This window comes from Rousettus aegyptiacus, unplaced genomic scaffold (genome assembly GCF_014176215.1).
Source record: "Rousettus aegyptiacus isolate mRouAeg1 unplaced genomic scaffold, mRouAeg1.p scaffold_m13_p_1, whole genome shotgun sequence".
Taxonomy (NCBI): Eukaryota; Metazoa; Chordata; class Mammalia; order Chiroptera; family Pteropodidae; genus Rousettus; species Rousettus aegyptiacus.
Genome location: NW_023416284.1, coordinates 83128609 through 83146532, shown reverse-complemented (window position 1 = coordinate 83146532; position 17924 = coordinate 83128609). Strand labels below are relative to the sequence as shown.

Genomic DNA, 17924 nt, shown 5'->3' with positions numbered 1-17924 from the left:
CGATAAATGATGTTGGGAAAACTGGACAGGTACATGCAAAAAAAAAAGAAAGAAAAAAAAAGAAATTGGACCACCTTCTTACACTGTATACAAAAATAGACTCAAAATGGATTAAAGACTTAAATGTAAGACCTGAAACCATAAAACTTCTAGAAGAAAACATAGGCAGTAAACTCCGATATTGCTAACAGTAATTTTTTTTTCAGATATATCTCCCTGGGCAAGAGAAACAAAAGAAAAAATAAACAACTGGGACTACATCAAACTAAAGTTTTTGTACAGCAAAGGAAACCATCAACAAAACAAAAGACAACCAACTGATTGGGAGAAGGTATTCGTTAATGATACATCCGATAAGAGATTAATATCCAAAATGTATAAAGAACTCATACAACTCAACAACAAAAACTGAACAATCCAATTAAAAAATGGGCAAAAGACTTGAACAGATACTTCTCCACAGAGGAAATACAGATGAAAAGATGCTCAATGTCACTAATCATCAGACAAATGCAAATTAAAATTAGAATGAGATATCACCTGACACCTGTTAGAATGGCTATCATCAATACGGCAAAGAACAAGTGTTGACGAGGATGCAGAGAAAAGGGAACCCTCATATATTGTTGGTGGGATTACAAATTGGTACAGCCACTATAGAAAAACAGTCTGGAGGTTTCTTGAAAAATTAAAAATGGATATACCTTTTGACCTAGCAATTGCATTTCTGGGTCAAAACAATTCGTGAAGATCTAGGCACTCCAATATTCATGGCAGCACAATTTACAATAGCCAAGATATGGAAGCAACCTAAATGCCCATCAACAGATGATTGGAAAAAGAAATTATGGTTCATATATGATACAATATATGAATTATATATTGTATCAATGAAATATTACTCAGCATAAAGCTTTTGAGAGTCACCAAATAGACTCCATTTTGAGTCTATTTTTGTATACAGTGTAACTCTCAAAAGCTTTATGCTGAGAGTTGCATGTATTAATAGTCTGTTCCTTGTTTTTTTTGAGTAGCATTTCATTGTACGGATGTGTCATAATTTGTTTTTCCATTCATCAGTTGAAGCCACTGATGTTATTTCCAATATTTTGGCTATTATAATTGAGGCTGTTAAGAACATTTGTGTAAATGCCTTTGCAGGAACATATTTTAATTTTCTTGAGCAAATACCTAGGGGTGGAATTGCTGGGTCGTGTGGTAAACACATGGTTTAACTTTACAAGAAGCTGCTTAACTATTTTCCAAAGTGGTGTACCATTTAACATTCCTATTGGCAGTGTGTGAGTTCCAACTGTTCCACATCCTTGCTGAACCTTGCTGTTAACAGTCTTTTTAACTTTGGCCATTCTAGTAGGTGTGTAGTGCTGTCTTACTGTGGTTTTAATTTATATTTCCCTAACAATTTATAATGTTGAGCATCTTTTCATGTATTAGCCATCTGTATTATTTTCTTTGGTGAAGTTACTGTTACAAGTACTTTGCCCACTATTTCAAGTTAGATTGTTTACCTCTTTATTATTGAGTTGTAAGAGTTCTTTACATACTCTGATTACAAGTCATTTTCCTAATGGTGTCTGTTTTGTATGTTTTTAAGAGCTATTTATATTTTGTTTTCTGTGTGCTATTTGTGCTTTACCATTGCCCACTTTTCTATTAAGTTGTTAACCTACAACTTTTTAGACATATTTTTTTTAATCTGTCATTTGTCTTGATTTTGTCCCAGAGTTTTTTTTTTTTGATTAGCTTTAAATATCAGAAATTATTTCAATATTGATTATTTAAAATATAGTCATTTTTAGCTTTTAAAATATATATTCAAAACTACCTATGTGTGTTTCTGGATGATCAGTGACAATATGTAAACAATATTTTGGCTTCATTTCCTGTAATCAGATATGGTGTTTTATTTTAATCAATATTATTAGAAGATATAAGAAGGTAATGTATGTAGCATATAAATCAAAATAAAAATATTAGGTAAAAAGTTATTAATGTCACCTATCTTTTCTCCTCCCTCCCTCAAAAGAAAGCTTATTCAAGAAAATATACTGAGAAGTCACAGCCTAAGGAACATAGCAGCGAACTGGAATAAAACCACCACCATAGCTAAGGGGCCACAAACAGGTATATACAAAACTGACAATAAGCAGCATTTAACTTATTTATAAGCATTATTATAAGTAAGCACTTAGCTTATTTTCAGATATGGAGCAGTAAATGTAGTCAAGTTTAGTCTGATGTTTTGACATCAGACTACTTAGTGACTCTGGGAGTTTTTTAACCTCTCTGTGCAACAGTTTCCTCATCTGTAAAATGAGGATGAGTACCTATCTTATAGGACTGTTGTGTGCTTTAAGTGAGTATTACAATGTGCACCAAGTGTCTAGTACATAGTGAGTATTCAATTATTTATTATTTTTATGATTTCCACCTTTTTATTAACTCACAGAGAAAATGTACCATTTGCTGAAAGAGAAACTAGTAGGCATTAACTATTGCCCATAATAATTTGGTTGCATGGGTTAAATGTTAACTCACACTTAATATCATATTTATTCATGAAGCTAGTAATGATAAATCCTACAAAATAAATTCCTCACCACTAGTTCTTTCTTTTGTGTCTTTCCCTGATTTTAAATTGAACCTTGTTTTAATTCAGGCAGGTGAACTCCTAGCAGAGGTCACAATTTGTTAAATATTTTACTTTAGGCCAATTCTCTTAGTGTGTATGTGTATATACATACATACATACATACATACATACATATATATATATATAATGTTCTCTAATTTCAATTTTAATTCCAATCTTATCATAAGATGGAAGTCCTAGAAATCTTTGAAAGAATGATGTATATAAGTTATTTTGAATACAGTGGGAGAATCAGGACAAGATTCAAATATAATGATATTTGTCTTCAAAGTAGTGAAGAATGAGAGCCCCAAATTCATGTCAGGAACTCCTCAAACCAGCCTTGGTTAGGGCAGGTCAATTAGTTGGTCATTTAACACATAGAACAGGACCAAAAACTATTGATTTCTGCCCTTGAGCAGAAACTTCCACCTATAAAGGTTAGGCAGCATAGCACCTAGAATTTCATTTGTTATTTTTATGGCAGAATTACTAATAAGAATCAGATCAATCTGTTAAATGGAATCCAGTAAAAGAAAAACCAAAGAGTTAAGGACTCTAATGTATGGTCCTATCTATCAGTGGGGAAAATATCACCAAACACAACTAGGAATCCTTTCAGTGGTAAAATTCACAAGTTTCCCACCAGATTGTAGTTCAACAAATCTTACCATCACATAAGCAAAAGTCACTCTAAAAATCAGATAACCTTGGAAGTGGTTATTAGCATTACAGTTAAAGTTCTAGGGTAAAAGTTCTAAGATAAATGTTCATCACATCTTTGATTCTAATGACAAAAAATAACCCAAATGTTAGCACAAATTATCTTTGAGTGGTAAGATAAGGAATAATTTTTAACTTTTTTCTTTGTACTTTTCCATATTTTTCAAAAATGTTTCTACTATGACATATTACTACTGTGGTTAGAATAGAAATTAAAATCTATGTAATTCAATGGTGAACACAAGACTGAATTGTGTTTTGGGCAAGTAACTTTTATGAACTTCAGTTTTCTTATCTGCAAAGGAAGAAGTTAGAGTAGATAATGCTTGAAAGCCCCTTCTTATTCTAAAATTCTAAATTCCAGAATTCATTTAGTTGGGAAAAAAGTATCAAATAATCCATGTGCATTATCTGCAAAGATACTATCCTTTCTCCCCCTACTCCCATAATAACTTTCAAAGTCTCAGGACTACTTTAGAGTAATATGAAAATTGAATCACTGTTACGTAATTTGATTAAAATATAGAACCGAAAGAGTTGACACAATATTCGCAATATTGGTGTTTAGAAAAATTCAAGTTAAAATTTCAAAATAAAATGAGTCAAATTAGTTAGACTAATTCTTTGGAAAAAATTTAAATTTAGTCTATTCAACCACAAACCACAAGTGATCTGTTTACTACTAGCAACAACAAAGGACAATTCAAAGGATATCATTTTTACTTGCATTACTTAGTGAGTTTCTGGGAGCTAACTTACCTTGTCAGACGCATATACGGCATCGAACAGACCAAGAATGGTGACGGAGATTCCCACAGCTGGACCATTTACCACTGCAATCAGAGGCTTAGGGAAATCTATAAAGCAGGCTACAAAATCTCTACAGAAATATAAAAGCATGTTTAATTGTTTCAAAGCAGCATTACTGAAGTAAAAGCAAGACCATAGGAGTCTGAAATAACAAATTGTTCTGCCTAGGTTGAGTGTTTTCATATCACCCAGCAGTACCTCTCTTTCTTGTCGCCTCCCTGGTCTGTAACACCAGATTCATGCGGGACATCCATTTGAATGGCACTTGATGAAAACTCACAGAGTGAGTCCTATAATCCTATAGTGAGTCCTATAGTTTGACTTTGCTACAAACCTTGTATTCTAGACAGGGCTATAAACCAGCTGGATACTTAGAGATTAAGATGGCTGAATGAGCATATGCTGCAATATTACAGCTCAGTGGGAATCAGAGACTCAACAGGAATAAATGAGATAGAAAGAGAGGAGCCTTCACATTCCGTGTTTTTTTTTAGACTATTCAAAGCCTCCTATTACCAACAATAATGAAAGTTATACATTCCTCTGGCCAGCTAAGAATTTGCTAAATTCATCTGCCTCAATATGAGAGAATTTTATTTACTTTATTTACTATAATATACTTTTATGCCTTCCAATCAAATCTCATGTAGAGTAGCAAAATGAACAGGTAACACAAAGTTAAATGATAGAATGATTGCCCGCCCATTGATAGAGGCAGTCAGGAGAAATATGCCTTTTCAAAGTCACAGTTAATTATACTGACACAAAGAAATATTTATTTTACTTTTGTTCAACTAAATACCACTTTGATGAATATGGATGAACCCTCTAGGATAAGACAAATGTCACTCTTACCTCAGTAAAATACCACCACTTTTAACTTTCTCCTCTATTTCACCAGGGAGAGTGTTAAAGTTAGACAGATCATTCCCACTACAGTAATAGTCACCATTTCCTGTAAATAAAATCAACAAACTCACCATTCATTCATTCTATAATTATTGAGTATTTACTATGTACCAGACTCCATGCCAAGCACTGGAAACACACTGGTGAATGAGCTCTGGTTCTTGCCCTAATTTACAGATTAGTGAGTAAGCTGAACATTTATGTAAAAACACACAAATAAATATAGCATTGCAACTATGATACAAAGGAGAAGTCCACGATGATGATATGAGTATGTAACAGGGGGTTTGGTCTAATTAGGGACCTTAGGTAGGGACGTTCCTAAGGAAGGGACAACTGAACTGAGATCTGAAGGACAGGCAAGGTTAGCTAGAAAACAAAGTGCGGGAAGCATACTCATGCAGAGACACAGCATATGCAAAGTTTCTGTGGAAGGGGTAACCCTTGTGTTTATGATGGGTCCAAAGAAGTGTCACTGTGGGAGAGCAGAAAAAGCCAGGGGGAAGAAGCTGATGTAGGATGAGGATAGGCGGGAGAGCATGCAAGGCTTCATAGATCCCTTAAGAACTTTTGCCTTCATTCAAAAAGCCATTGAAGGTGTTTTCTTTTTTAAAAAATTATAATTTACATACAAAATGACCAGTTTTAAAGACGTGGTTCAATGGTTTTTGATAACTGTAAATACCTGTGTGATCACTATCTAAAACTAAAATATAGAACATTTCCATCACCCAGGAAAAGTTCCGTTAAGCTCCTTTTCACATATAATACCACCCCCACCCTGTCCTGAGGCTTTCTGGCTTCAATTGCCATAGATTAGTTTTACCTATTTTAGAACTTTATCTAAATGGAATCATAAAATATGTACTTTTCTGTGTGTCTTCTTTTGCTGAACTATGTTTTTAAGATTCACCATGTTCTTGTGTGTGTCAGTTATTCATTCCTCTTTATTGCTGAGTAGCATTCCATTGTATGAATAGTCAATGACTTGTTTATTCATTCTTCTATTGATGGACATTTCGTTGTTTTCAGTTTTTGGCTACTGTGAAATAGGCTACCATAATTGTTCTTGTACAAGTTGTGTGTGTGTGGACCTACCTTTAATTTATCTTCAGTAATTGCCCAGGTATGGATTGGTGTGCCTGAGCTGATGTGTAACCCTATTAACAAGTTGCTAAATAATACTATAAAGTGTTCTCATATCAAAAATGTCTTAAGAGTTCCAGTTGCTCTGCATCATCACCAATATTTGGTATTGTTTTTGGATTTTAGCTATTCTAGTGGGTGAAATATCTCATTGTGGTTTTAATTTGCATTTATTTGATGACTAGTGATATTGGGTACCTTTTTACTTCTTTTATAAAGTGTCCAAGTCTTTATCTAGTTTTCGGATCTGGTGGTTCATCTTATTAATTTGTAGTTCTTTACGTACCTGAATATTAGTCCTTACTCAGATTTATGTATGTTTGACAAATATTTTTTTTCCTAGTCTATGGCTTTATATTCATTTTCTTACTATTGTTTTTTGATAAGCAGATCTTTCAAGTTTTAATAAAGTCTAATTTATAAATTATTTATTTTATGGTTAATGCCTTTTCTGTCCTGTCCAAGGTCACAAAGATAGTGTTCTTCTAGAAGCTTTATGTTTCTGGTTTTATGTTTTGATAGCTTTTATATGAATTTTTGTGTAAGGTGTGAGATGGGATTGAAGTTCATTTTCCCCTACATGGAATTTAGTTGCTCTTGTACCATTTGTTAATAGATTTTTCTTTCTCCATTGAATTGCCTTGGTGCCACTGAAGAATCTTAAATAGGAGAGGAATAGATTTTTATTTGGAAAAAATTATACCGAATGTAGTAAGGAGACTGGAGTGGGCAAGGGAGAGAGAAGGGCAAAAGGGGATCAGAGAGACTACATACGGGTGTATTTCAGTTAAGACAAGAGTCCATGGTGGCTTGGACTAGTGCAGAGGAGACAGAAAAAAAAAAAAAAGGATTGATTCCAGAGATACTGGTAAAATGAAAAGGTATTAGACTAGACATGGGAGGTGAAGGAGGGACAAGCATCATTAATAAATAATAGGATTCTGGCCTATATGATAAAGTATTGGAACACTGAAAAAGATCCAGGAAGACAGATCTGGGAGGTGACACCCATGAGGAAGTGCCCAGTGGATACACCAGTCTGCAGCCCTGTGGAACGTCCTGACTGAAGATACAAACATGGAAATCACTGGCATATAGACTTTTGCTGAAGCGTGGACATGGATGAGTGGGTCCAGGGTGAACATAGAATGAGAAAAGGAGAGTGCCTAGAGCTAAACCTTCAGGAGCTCTCCCATCTGATGGCCACATGGAGGATGAACGTGCAAAGGAGCTCAGAGAGAGCAGCCAGAGGCAGGAGGGAAACCAGGCACAGGCTGTGCCACTGGAGCCTAAGGAAGAGCTTTAAGAAGGAGGGTAAGTCAGATGAAGCTTGAAACATGTCCCTGGATTTAATGATAAAAAGGTCAGTGGAGACCTAAGCAAAAGGTAGAGATCACAATGGAATGGGCTCCAGGGAAAGTTTCAAAGGAAAGAGTCAAAGGACATGTTTGTTTTGTAGAAGGGCTTTAGACAGTTATATTTGGGGTACTGAGAAACAAAGAGCTATATCTGATTTTAGCGGTATTATTACATAATAGATTTGTTAGTATGTTTCCACCAGGAGCAAATAGTGTTGTAAATAGTATTTTCAATAATTTTCTGAGCAATAAACTTTACTAAACAAATTCTTATGCTGGTTCTCAATATACATATAAAACATTAAGAACTAAGCTGTCTCTGTGGACTCAAAATGGAAGTGATGGGCAATATAAATAATAAGGTACCTGAGAATACTTAGGAAAAAGTGAAAGAGAAGATCATAACTATTAAAGAAATGATGCCACTAGAAGCAGTAAGAGGAGAAGAGACATTGCTAAACACGTAATCAGGGCACTGGAGTAGAGTGAAGCAACTGAGCAAAATGAATGGAAGGCAAAAGAGTTAAGAATTCAGAGAAAATAATAGATAACAGTTTCAGCAGATATTTATTTTCCATAACTAGAATTTCTTTCAAAGAGAGTATATCAACTGAAACAAAAATATTCAGCGGTATTAACAAAGAAAACTTAAAATAAGGCCTTAATAATCAGTTTAAAAAAAGACATGCATTGCCTAGGAAGTAGTGATAAAGAATGGGAAAGTCCCATGGTCATCTAGGAAAAAAATCTTATAAAGAGGCTAAAAACAAAATTAATGGTAACCTCAAACTGCTCCCCAGCAACAATTCAATGCTAGAAAATAATGGAGCTCCATTTAACAGACTATATATACACTTGGAAGAGAGGTGTGTCAGTAAATCCACGCCAACCTTTTGCCTTTCATAGGGGATAACAACAGCTACTGTCCAAAGAGAATAGTACAAGATAGAGATGTTGATGTGTATCACGTAAAACTATAAAAATGATTACTAGAAGTAGCACAAAACTTCTAAACTATGGAAAATAAAATACACACAAAGGAAAACACAGACCATGAAGTGAAAAATAACAGTCAAAGGAAGCATTATAAATAGAAACTAAAACCTAGCATAAACATTTACCATGCACCTTTACAAGAAAAATTCAGACTGGATCAAAGGGAGAAAACCCAACAATGTGCAAATGATACTGAAGCAGATATTGTGGTGTTAATATTTGACGATGTTGATTTCAAGGCAAAAGGTATTAAATGAGACGAGATGGCCACTCTGTAATAAAGGTTAAACTCCACAATGAAGACGTAATCATAAATCTTTTAGTGTCAATAAGATAAAAATTTGCTTTAAAGCAAAACTTCAAAAAATACAAAGGGAAAATGACAGAAACACAATAGTAATAGATGCATTTAATTCACTTTTTTTAGTCCAAGACCAATTCTTTAGAAGAAAGAACAGAAATTGGGAAATCTAAATTACATAAACTAGAAAGATAAGTCCAATTGATGTATTTTTAACTCTATACCTTAAAAATAATAAACTTATTTTTGAAATGCTTCTGAATGATATACAAAATTGGCCATTTTCCAATTCTTTATCTTCAAGATAGAGATTTCAACATAGAGCAATATACTCTAAATTTTAATACAGTCTAAAAACATAAAATCTGAAAACTGATCTCTGATTATAATACATAAAGCTAGGAATTAACAAGAGAAATGAAAAATATTCTGGAAATTAAAGGAACTATTACTATGTAATGCTTGGATCAAAAAGGAAACAGAAACCAAAAGTAAAAGATATGTAGAAAATAACTAGTAAAAGCACTATTTATCAAAACTTAATCTTTCAATTTTCTCATTTGTAAAATAAGAATAATAATAGGGCCTAACTTCATAGAGTTGTTGTGAGGAAGCTTAGAAAAATTAAGAAATTTAAAAATATTTTAACAAGAATTAAAGTGCTTAGAACAGTGCTTGGCAAACAGAAAGTATTATATGTATTAGCTATTATTATCACTGTTATTAAACTCAGCAATTTTACTTTCAGGAACACAGCCTATAGATTATTTTGCATGTTAGCTGAAAGATATACATCAATAGATATTCACTGCAACATTATTTTAATAGCGAGACTAGTACAATCTATATGTTCATCAATAGCAGAATAATGCAATAAACTATGGAAGCCAAAAAAAGTTAATACTTTGTAGTCCTAAAAAGAAAAACTTAGATGTGTATGTACCAACAGAACAATTTTTCAGGACAGTTAAGAAAGGAAGGTAGGTATAATATGTGTGCATTATATGCTTCCTTTTCAGTTTTTTTTTTTTTTTTTAAGTGGAAGGAAATAAACACACACGTTTTTATATATATAGACGGTTTGTGGAAGGTATTAAGGAAAACTGAATTTTTTTAAGGAGCAGGATGGGGGTTCCAAGGAGAATAAGATTTAGTTTTATTATGTAACTTTCACAGTCTTTGGATTGTTTTAAAACCATGTGCCTATATTACATTTTTATTAAAAATAGTTCATTTTAAAAATATCAAACATTCTTCTTCTGTATCAAACCAATGCTACTTTTAGACTATTGTTTTTCTTATCTACATTCTCCTAAATTACCTGGGTATATGAAATATCAAAGCCATCTTCAATTCATCCCTTTCATTCATTCCTTCAAGTAACTATTAGATTTCTCTCCTCAATCCCTTTTTTAACTAAAAACTATCTGATATCTCTAGATAATATTTATTTTATACATTTTAATGAAAATTAAAAGAAACAAAAATCACTTCTGCTTCTGCCATGCCAAAAATAGTAACAGCTACCTTCTCTTAAGTGTCTGCTGTGTGCCATGCCCCTTACCTGCCTTATCTCATGTCTCATCTCAGCCATTCAATGGGGTTAGTAAAACACTGTCTTTCCATTCAGGAAGAGAGGTCACCCACAGACAGGAAGGAGTGAAGCCAGCCAGGACTTAAGCTCAAATTGATCTAAGTCCTGACCTGAGGACCAGTATATATGGTACTCCTTCCAAATCCAATGACTTTCATTTGCCATGTTCTCATTAGTCCAGGTCATGGGCATCCATCATATTTTCCAGTTATAATCACAATACTAATATAATTTTTAATTTTTTTATTATATCTTAAACACATTATTGGTCTTTATAATTATAATTTTTAATGCTTGTGCAATATGCAGTTTAGTGGATGTTCTATAATTTGTTTTATTATTCTGACAACACATGTAGAATGTTTTTACATTTTCACAATTACAACTAATATTGCAAAGATTATCTTTCTTGTAGAAGACTTTTCCCTTTAGTAAATATCCAATTTTAGTATCAATAGTACTTTTTTTTTTTTTTACCAATTTGCATCTGCTTTTAACATGACAAAGATATCAATCTTGTGTTGATTATATTCTTCATATATTTAAGAACTTGAGTATCTCGGTATTGGAAAAGATCTTAAAGCTTATGTACTCACTTTCCTATCTAGCAGGAAATCCCCCCAAGTAGAAATTTAATTAAGAAATCCAAGAAAATATGTTACCTGTTAAAACAGTTATGGTTGAATCATCCTTGCTTGCAGCTTTGAGTGCAAGTATGATCTCCTGATACATCTATATGAAAGGGAAAAGACAAGGAAAAGAAAGGAACTCTGAAAAATGATAACCATCACCAGTGCATTCACTAAATGTCAGGCTGCAAGCCTACTCTCTGCAAAGTACCAAACATTTATGTTGGTTGTATTTACATAACCAAAAAGGCCGCCTGATCCACTTGAAGGGTTTTAATTCATTTTACAATTACTTGCATTATGTACCTAGTGCTAAAGTAGATGCTGAAGAATATATCTATTTTTTTTTTTTTCCAAAAGTGAACAAATAAGACAAAGTCCTTGAGCTTTTGGAATTAATACAGGGGATAGCTCTAAAATGAGTGGAAATACAAAGTAGAAAGAGGTCAGAGGAGGTGCTGATACTTATCTAGGGTGAGCAGGATGGGAGCTGGCCAGAGAAAGATTTCCCAGAAGAAGTTTTTCAGTTTGGACCTCAAGAAAGAAAATTAGTGTCCCAGGCAGTCTGGGAAGTGTCAATGAGTGTTAAAAGGTTGGGATTTCCAAGACAATATAACGATAGTCAAAGACAATCAGCCCAATATTTTAAATCCGCAACATCTCTGAAAATCTTAGCTATGTAGTTGTTATAGTTTTTAATGCGTTCAAAATAGGTGCAGTTTCTCCCTTTGATGAGACTTCAGTGTGGGACAGAATGATGAAGAGGGCTGATATTTACAGATATACAGACACTGAAAAGAAAGTGTATGGACTTTACAAAATATATGAATAAAGGTGAAATCATTTCCATCGAAAAAGGAAACGAGGATGTCATTGCATTATTATTATAGTTATGATAACATAGCATGACAAGGTAACTGGGAAGAGCGCCAGGATCAGGAGATGGATATGTCAGGGTTTCAAGTTAGGTTTTCCTGCGTATTAGTTATGTGAATTTGAGCAAGTTACTTATATAACTATTTTATTGTTAAATAATAACAACAGTAGGCTCCTTGTGGGAATTAAACAAACCTTTGTGTGGCAAATTAGGTACTCTGTAAAGAGTAGCTAGTGTTATTATTATTATTACCATGATAATATAAAAATGACTCAGGGGAAAAAGAAACACAATTTTAAGAACCAAATCTTTTATTAGTTGAATGGCACATATTCAGCTTCACGGAATTCTTATTTAAGACTATTTTAAGTTAGTATGTTCTTTCTACTACAATATAGATCATAAACTCAATGAAAGGGGATAGCCCTCTCAATTTTTACTCCAAGTTTGGCAATACACATCCAATTTATCTCTACAATTTTTTTCAAGGGGAAAGGGCTGAGTGCTTACTTTTATTATCATTCTAGTTCAATGACATATTCAAAGACTAAAGTTGCTCTTGTGAAGTAGCATACTTCAAGCAGAGCTGTGTTATGATATATTTATGAGGAAGTCCTTCTTTCCTTTCTACCTCTACTTGTACAAAATAAAGCTCCATGTAGGTAGAATAGTACTCTCAAGTCTAAACGACTTGAGGTTATTACTGGGGATGGTCTATGCCAACCTTAGAGAATTTCTACACATATTCTCTCATATCAATATATGTCCCATTTATATTAATTTCTCTGTGCTTCCATCATTAGGAAAGTTGGGGAGCCTTCTGGGCATGTAGAACCTGTCTGAAGCTTACAAATTCTAAATGATGAATGTCATACTTTGTTGTATTAAGTAGCCACAATTACTAATCTTCCTGCACAAATCAAACAAGACATTAGAAAAATAAGAATGATGCTGAAACACTGTAGTTTTTAAGTATAACAGACAAAGGAAGAAAAGAAAAGGAGAACAAACTCCTAGGGCAGGTAAAGATACCTGAGTGGTGATTGCATTCTTTTTGGTGGGCCGGTTCAACATGATCTTTGTGATGCCATCTTCAGAGGTCACCACCACGTTTTCACTTCCCTGTTGTTCCTTGTCTGCTCCAGGTTTCACTTGGCTAGAGGATGCAGACGAAGAACTCAAACTAGTCACCAAATCCACATAGTTCTGCCTGGCAGTTTCCTGAAAAGAAGATGATAAATAACTTCAGCCCATAGTCAACAGATAAGCATTTTAAGAAACTTACTATGCTAAAAAATAGCACTTTGCAATGAAGAAAGAATAGAGGTTCTGATTCAATAGAGTTCCATCAAGCTCTTGAAGGCTTCATCTGTAATGGATTGATAATGAGTGTTGGGAGCCAGGCTGCCCAAAGTCAGAGGAAGCCCCTCGCCTGAATATAGGAACGACTCAGACCTGTAAAGATAAATGTTGTTCCTGACATTGCACAGGGGACTAAGGTTCCAGGAACTGGAGACAATAGTATAATCCTTTCACAACAGCTAGCGCTTTGCTCACGTTATCAAGATAGATAAAGAAAGTTAAGAAGTTAAGACGTCTTGTGATTAGGTAACTCCAGCCTAAAGCTACATGTTCCCTCCCTTAAACCTGCCCCTACATATGTAACCCCCCTACTTATAATAAACGAGACTTGATCAGAAAGCCTGTCTTGTCTCCCTTCTTTGCATCTCTTGTCCCCCTTCTCCTTCAGTCCTAGGACCTCCGTTGACTGTCCTGCGGGCCGGGACAAATGAGAAGTACCCAACTTCCTTTAGGAGAATAGCGAGTAAAATAAAAGCAAAGTAACAAGTAAGTTTACCTTGGGTAGATTTCCAAGAGCATTCCATGCATCCCATTTGGCCTTATTGATCAAGTTTAACACACCTGGTTTGGGAATATTACAAGGTCCTTCATTGGCCTGTGAAAGGAAAGAAGGAATTATTTGTCAATGTCCCTGCAAACTGGAGCCTTAATATTTAAGATCCATAAAATGTACAACTAGCATGAATGTGCCTTCCCTCCCAAATACTTTCCACAAGGTACATATACTGATCTAAACTTTCCCCTTGCCTTCTCTTTGATGCTGTTGTTAAAAATGTACAAACAACAGGAAAAAGATTAGAGAGACAAAATGTGCCATTAGCTATGAATCCCTAAAATAAATTATAATTGCCTGCATATGAAAAGGATGCAAGATAAATGTTATGGGAAGGCACTTCTCAAAAATTTTAATAGTTCATTAGTTTTATATTAATGACCATTTAAAACATTCAAGCAAACAATTTCCAAAGGTAACCAGCCAACAAACATTTGGAAACTCAAAGTATAGTCTATAAGCCCAATCAAAGGGACAAAAAACTACCACTAATTTAGTGGTAGATTTCTGGTAACTGAACAACAGAGTTGTAGCTGAAAGAGCAGGGTGGGGCTGTCAGAGCCACTGGCCCTTACAAAACTGAACCAAAGGACATGTGAGTAGAAAGCAAAAAGCAACTAGACTTGTTTGAAGGTAGATAGAGTATTTTGAAATGAATAAAATATCCTAGTCAACTACTTTTCAGAAATGGTAATTTATAATTCCACTTAACAACCACATTAAAAAAATTTTAATTTCATAGGATAATAAGCTAAAACAGGAAGGAAGAAACAGGCTTTCAAAAACGAAGGCAGTATATGAGGCTAAGACTTTCTACAGACAAAGAAACAAAAGTGACTGCAAGAGTTAGCTACCTGAAAAATTAAGAGGCAATATAGTCCACAAGAATTCCCCTACTTCTGATGCCGACTGCAAGGTTGGGAGGCTCCTGGGACCAGCCTCAAGTTCAATAATCTGCTAGAATGACTCACAGAGCTCACTGAAAGCTGTTATACTCACAGGTGCAGTTTATTGTCAGGAAAGGATACAGATTAATATCAGCAAGGGAGAAAATGCATAAGGTGAAGTCTGGGGAAGTACCCCACTCTTATCCCCATTGCAGAGTTAGGACAGTGTCCTCTCCCAGAACTGACGCGTGTGTGACAATGCACATGGAGCATCACCCATGGGAAGCTCACTCAAGCCCGGGTGTTCAGACTTTTCATTTGGGACTCCATTTTGTAGGCATGATTGAATATATAACCAAAGCCTCACTCTACATCACACTGTTAGGCTCCTCAGGCAAACAAAGACACTATTAGATATGGCATTTCAAAGGTTTCGATAATAGGTAGATAATAGGTAACCTAAGGGAACCTTGCCCAGAAGCCAAGGGCAAAGTTAAATTCTTTACTATACATATCCATATGAAAGTAAGACAAGCTCGGACCAATCACAGGAAGAGAATAACAGATGATACACAGGTGCCCAAAGGGGCTGACTTCCCAAAGTAGTCCTTTGACACTGCAACTTCAAGACTTAAGTTTTTAAAATTTTATTATAAAAATTTTCAAACATACACATCACTAATAGTCATCACTCAACAACTACCATATTTTGCCATACTTGCTTCCCTCATCCTTTCTTTTTTTTGCTTTAATTATTTTACTGAATCCTGAATACCATACTATTTCACCCCTATATACTTAGTATGCATTCTTAAAAAATACCAATATTTCCTTATATAACCATGACATCATTAACAACAGTTCCTAGCATCATCTAATACTCAGTCCATAACCAAATTTCCTCAATTTTATCAAAATAACTTTTTCAGTTGATTTATTTTAATCAGCAGCCAAATGAGGTCTATACATTTGTTTACAGCCTTTAAGTCTCTTACTCTCGAGTGGTACTGATGGCTTACTTTTTGCCTTAATAGCATTTGAAAGTCCAATATACAAACACTCAGGTATATATCTATGAAAAGCTGACATAAGTAGATCCATTTTAAAATAGAACCATGGCAGCCATTGAAGAGGAACTGCTTGCACATGTTGTCCTTTGAACCTTTTGGATGTTTGAAGGGGCAAAATAAGTAACCTTTGGACTTGTGTTGTAGCTGCCAGGCCCCGAAAGACACATGGACTACCAGAACTCAGGGAGTTACAGGAAACACTCTTTCTTCAGCCAGCTGGGTCTGCCAGGGGTACGCAGACCCCAAATTAAGCAGCCTGGAAATGAAGAGGTACAGGGTTTTAAGCTCAAAATCCCATTCTTCGTCTGTCTAAACACAAAGGTCTATTTTTCTTCTATTCACTACCTGTCGACCCACAAGTTGGGTGTGCAAGCAGGGGTACAGAAACAGAAAGCTTATTGTTAGAACGTTATGTTCCTATGGATGACAGCCTATGTTCCCATGGACATAGCCAAGCAGTAATTTTCCAGTAAGAGTCATTTTTTTCAGTCACCACACTTGGCCAAAGCAATACTGTCTTCCAAACAATTGTAAAACTAACAGGAAAGCAGACATCCTGATCACAAGAACTGGTCATTTTGAATATTTTTTCTCAAAATAGAATCAGTAATCTGTCGTGTATAGCTAAAGAGTCAATGTTTGTTAGCACTAATAGAAATTTATATCCTCTATTCATATAATAATTTCCCTTCCTTTTCTCATAAAAAACCTTTGCCTTCATCCTGTAATCAGAACACAATTTGGGTTTCTTCCTGCATCTGTACCACTAATTGCAAATCTGTGATCTCAGTAAATAGTTGTTGCCCCTCAATTTGGCTTTTTATTTTTAGGTTAATACATTTTTGAGAGGTAAGGCAGTAAAATAAACCCTGAAAATACTAAAGCTGAATTTTAGTAAAACATACAGCATATCTATACACGAGGAACCATCTGCTCAAAATGTTTCGAAATTATATCAGACCTTAGGTATTTACCTGCTTATACAATGCATAGAGTTTTAGCTTCATTTCATTTCCTGGATCCTTTTTCAGCAACTTTAACTGAGTCACTGCATTTTCAAACTCCTTCTGATCAGCGTTCTTTGCTCTTCTACTCACATGCAGTTGACATGCTGGGAAACTAATGACCTGCAGAGGACTACAAACAAGCAAACTGATTTCTAATTATTCCCAACCTTTATATATCAAAATGCTATGTTTCCCAATATTTTCTGTATACTTGCCCCAGAAAGCTGGCTGCAAATGGTTAGTGGTTTCCAAAATGATCCCCAGGTAAGAAATTAATATAGAAGCTGACTATAGAAACTGTAAAGGAACAGGAGGATGCTACTATCCAGAACGTTATCTGTAGCAATTCCAATAAAATACAGGCATACCTCAGAGATACTACAGGTTTGGTTCCAGAGCACCAAAATAAAGTGAATTATCACAATAAAGCAAGTTGTAATGTTTTTGCTGGTAGAGGTTCTTGCTTTTAATTTGCAAAACATGCATTATCTGTGATGTGCAATAAAACAAAGAGCAATAAAACAACGTATGCCTGTATATATAAAAGCAGTCAGAGCCCAATAGATAGGAAAATTTTGCCACAGGCAAGAAGTGAAAGGCATGTTTAAATGTTCTAGCTTTATCAAAGAACATTTGCAACCTAGAGCAGTCAGCTGGAGGCGCTCAAGCCCGTGGCCAAGGGAGACGCACACCCACCCAGAGCGCCGACGCGAAAGGCCTCCTGGGCGCTTCCGGGGCGAGAAGGGCAGCACAGGCTGCTCTCTTGACCGCTGCTGGCCCAGACAAGGAAGGTGAGCCTTTCAGAAGGATTGATGTCACGCCTTAAAAAAACCCTCAAAGTTGCTACGGAGACAAGATAACAGAGAGGGCGGCGACTCCCGCAAAGACGGCGGCATCCAGCTGGTGACCTTGGGTGCGGAGCTGAGCACTTACCTCCTGAGGGCACTCGGGCACCAACGCGCTCCCAGCATCTTCGCCATAGTAACTCCGCTGGCCTGAAATGGGAACGGAAAACTAAGAGAAGGTCGGGGGAGGAGGGGCCGAGGGAC

The 17924-nt window shown here is 35.3% G+C and overlaps 1 protein-coding gene across 1 annotated transcript in view; it reads right to left on the bottom strand.

The window, feature by feature from the left end:
- ECI2 (enoyl-CoA delta isomerase 2) overlaps positions 1-17924 on the bottom strand; it is a 22478-nt gene extending 4554 nt beyond the window's left edge. Inside the window, exons 1-7 of the mRNA XM_016132585.2 lie at positions 17809-17924; positions 16843-17005; positions 13855-13953; positions 13029-13217; positions 11153-11222; positions 5042-5141; positions 4136-4256 (exon numbers count right to left, since the gene is read on the bottom strand). Coding sequence (XP_015988071.1) covers positions 4136-4256; positions 5042-5141; positions 11153-11222; positions 13029-13217; positions 13855-13953; positions 16843-17005; positions 17809-17855 — 789 coding nt within the window. The 5' untranslated portion in view covers positions 17856-17924. The remainder of the gene's footprint in view (positions 1-4135; positions 4257-5041; positions 5142-11152; positions 11223-13028; positions 13218-13854; positions 13954-16842; positions 17006-17808) is intronic.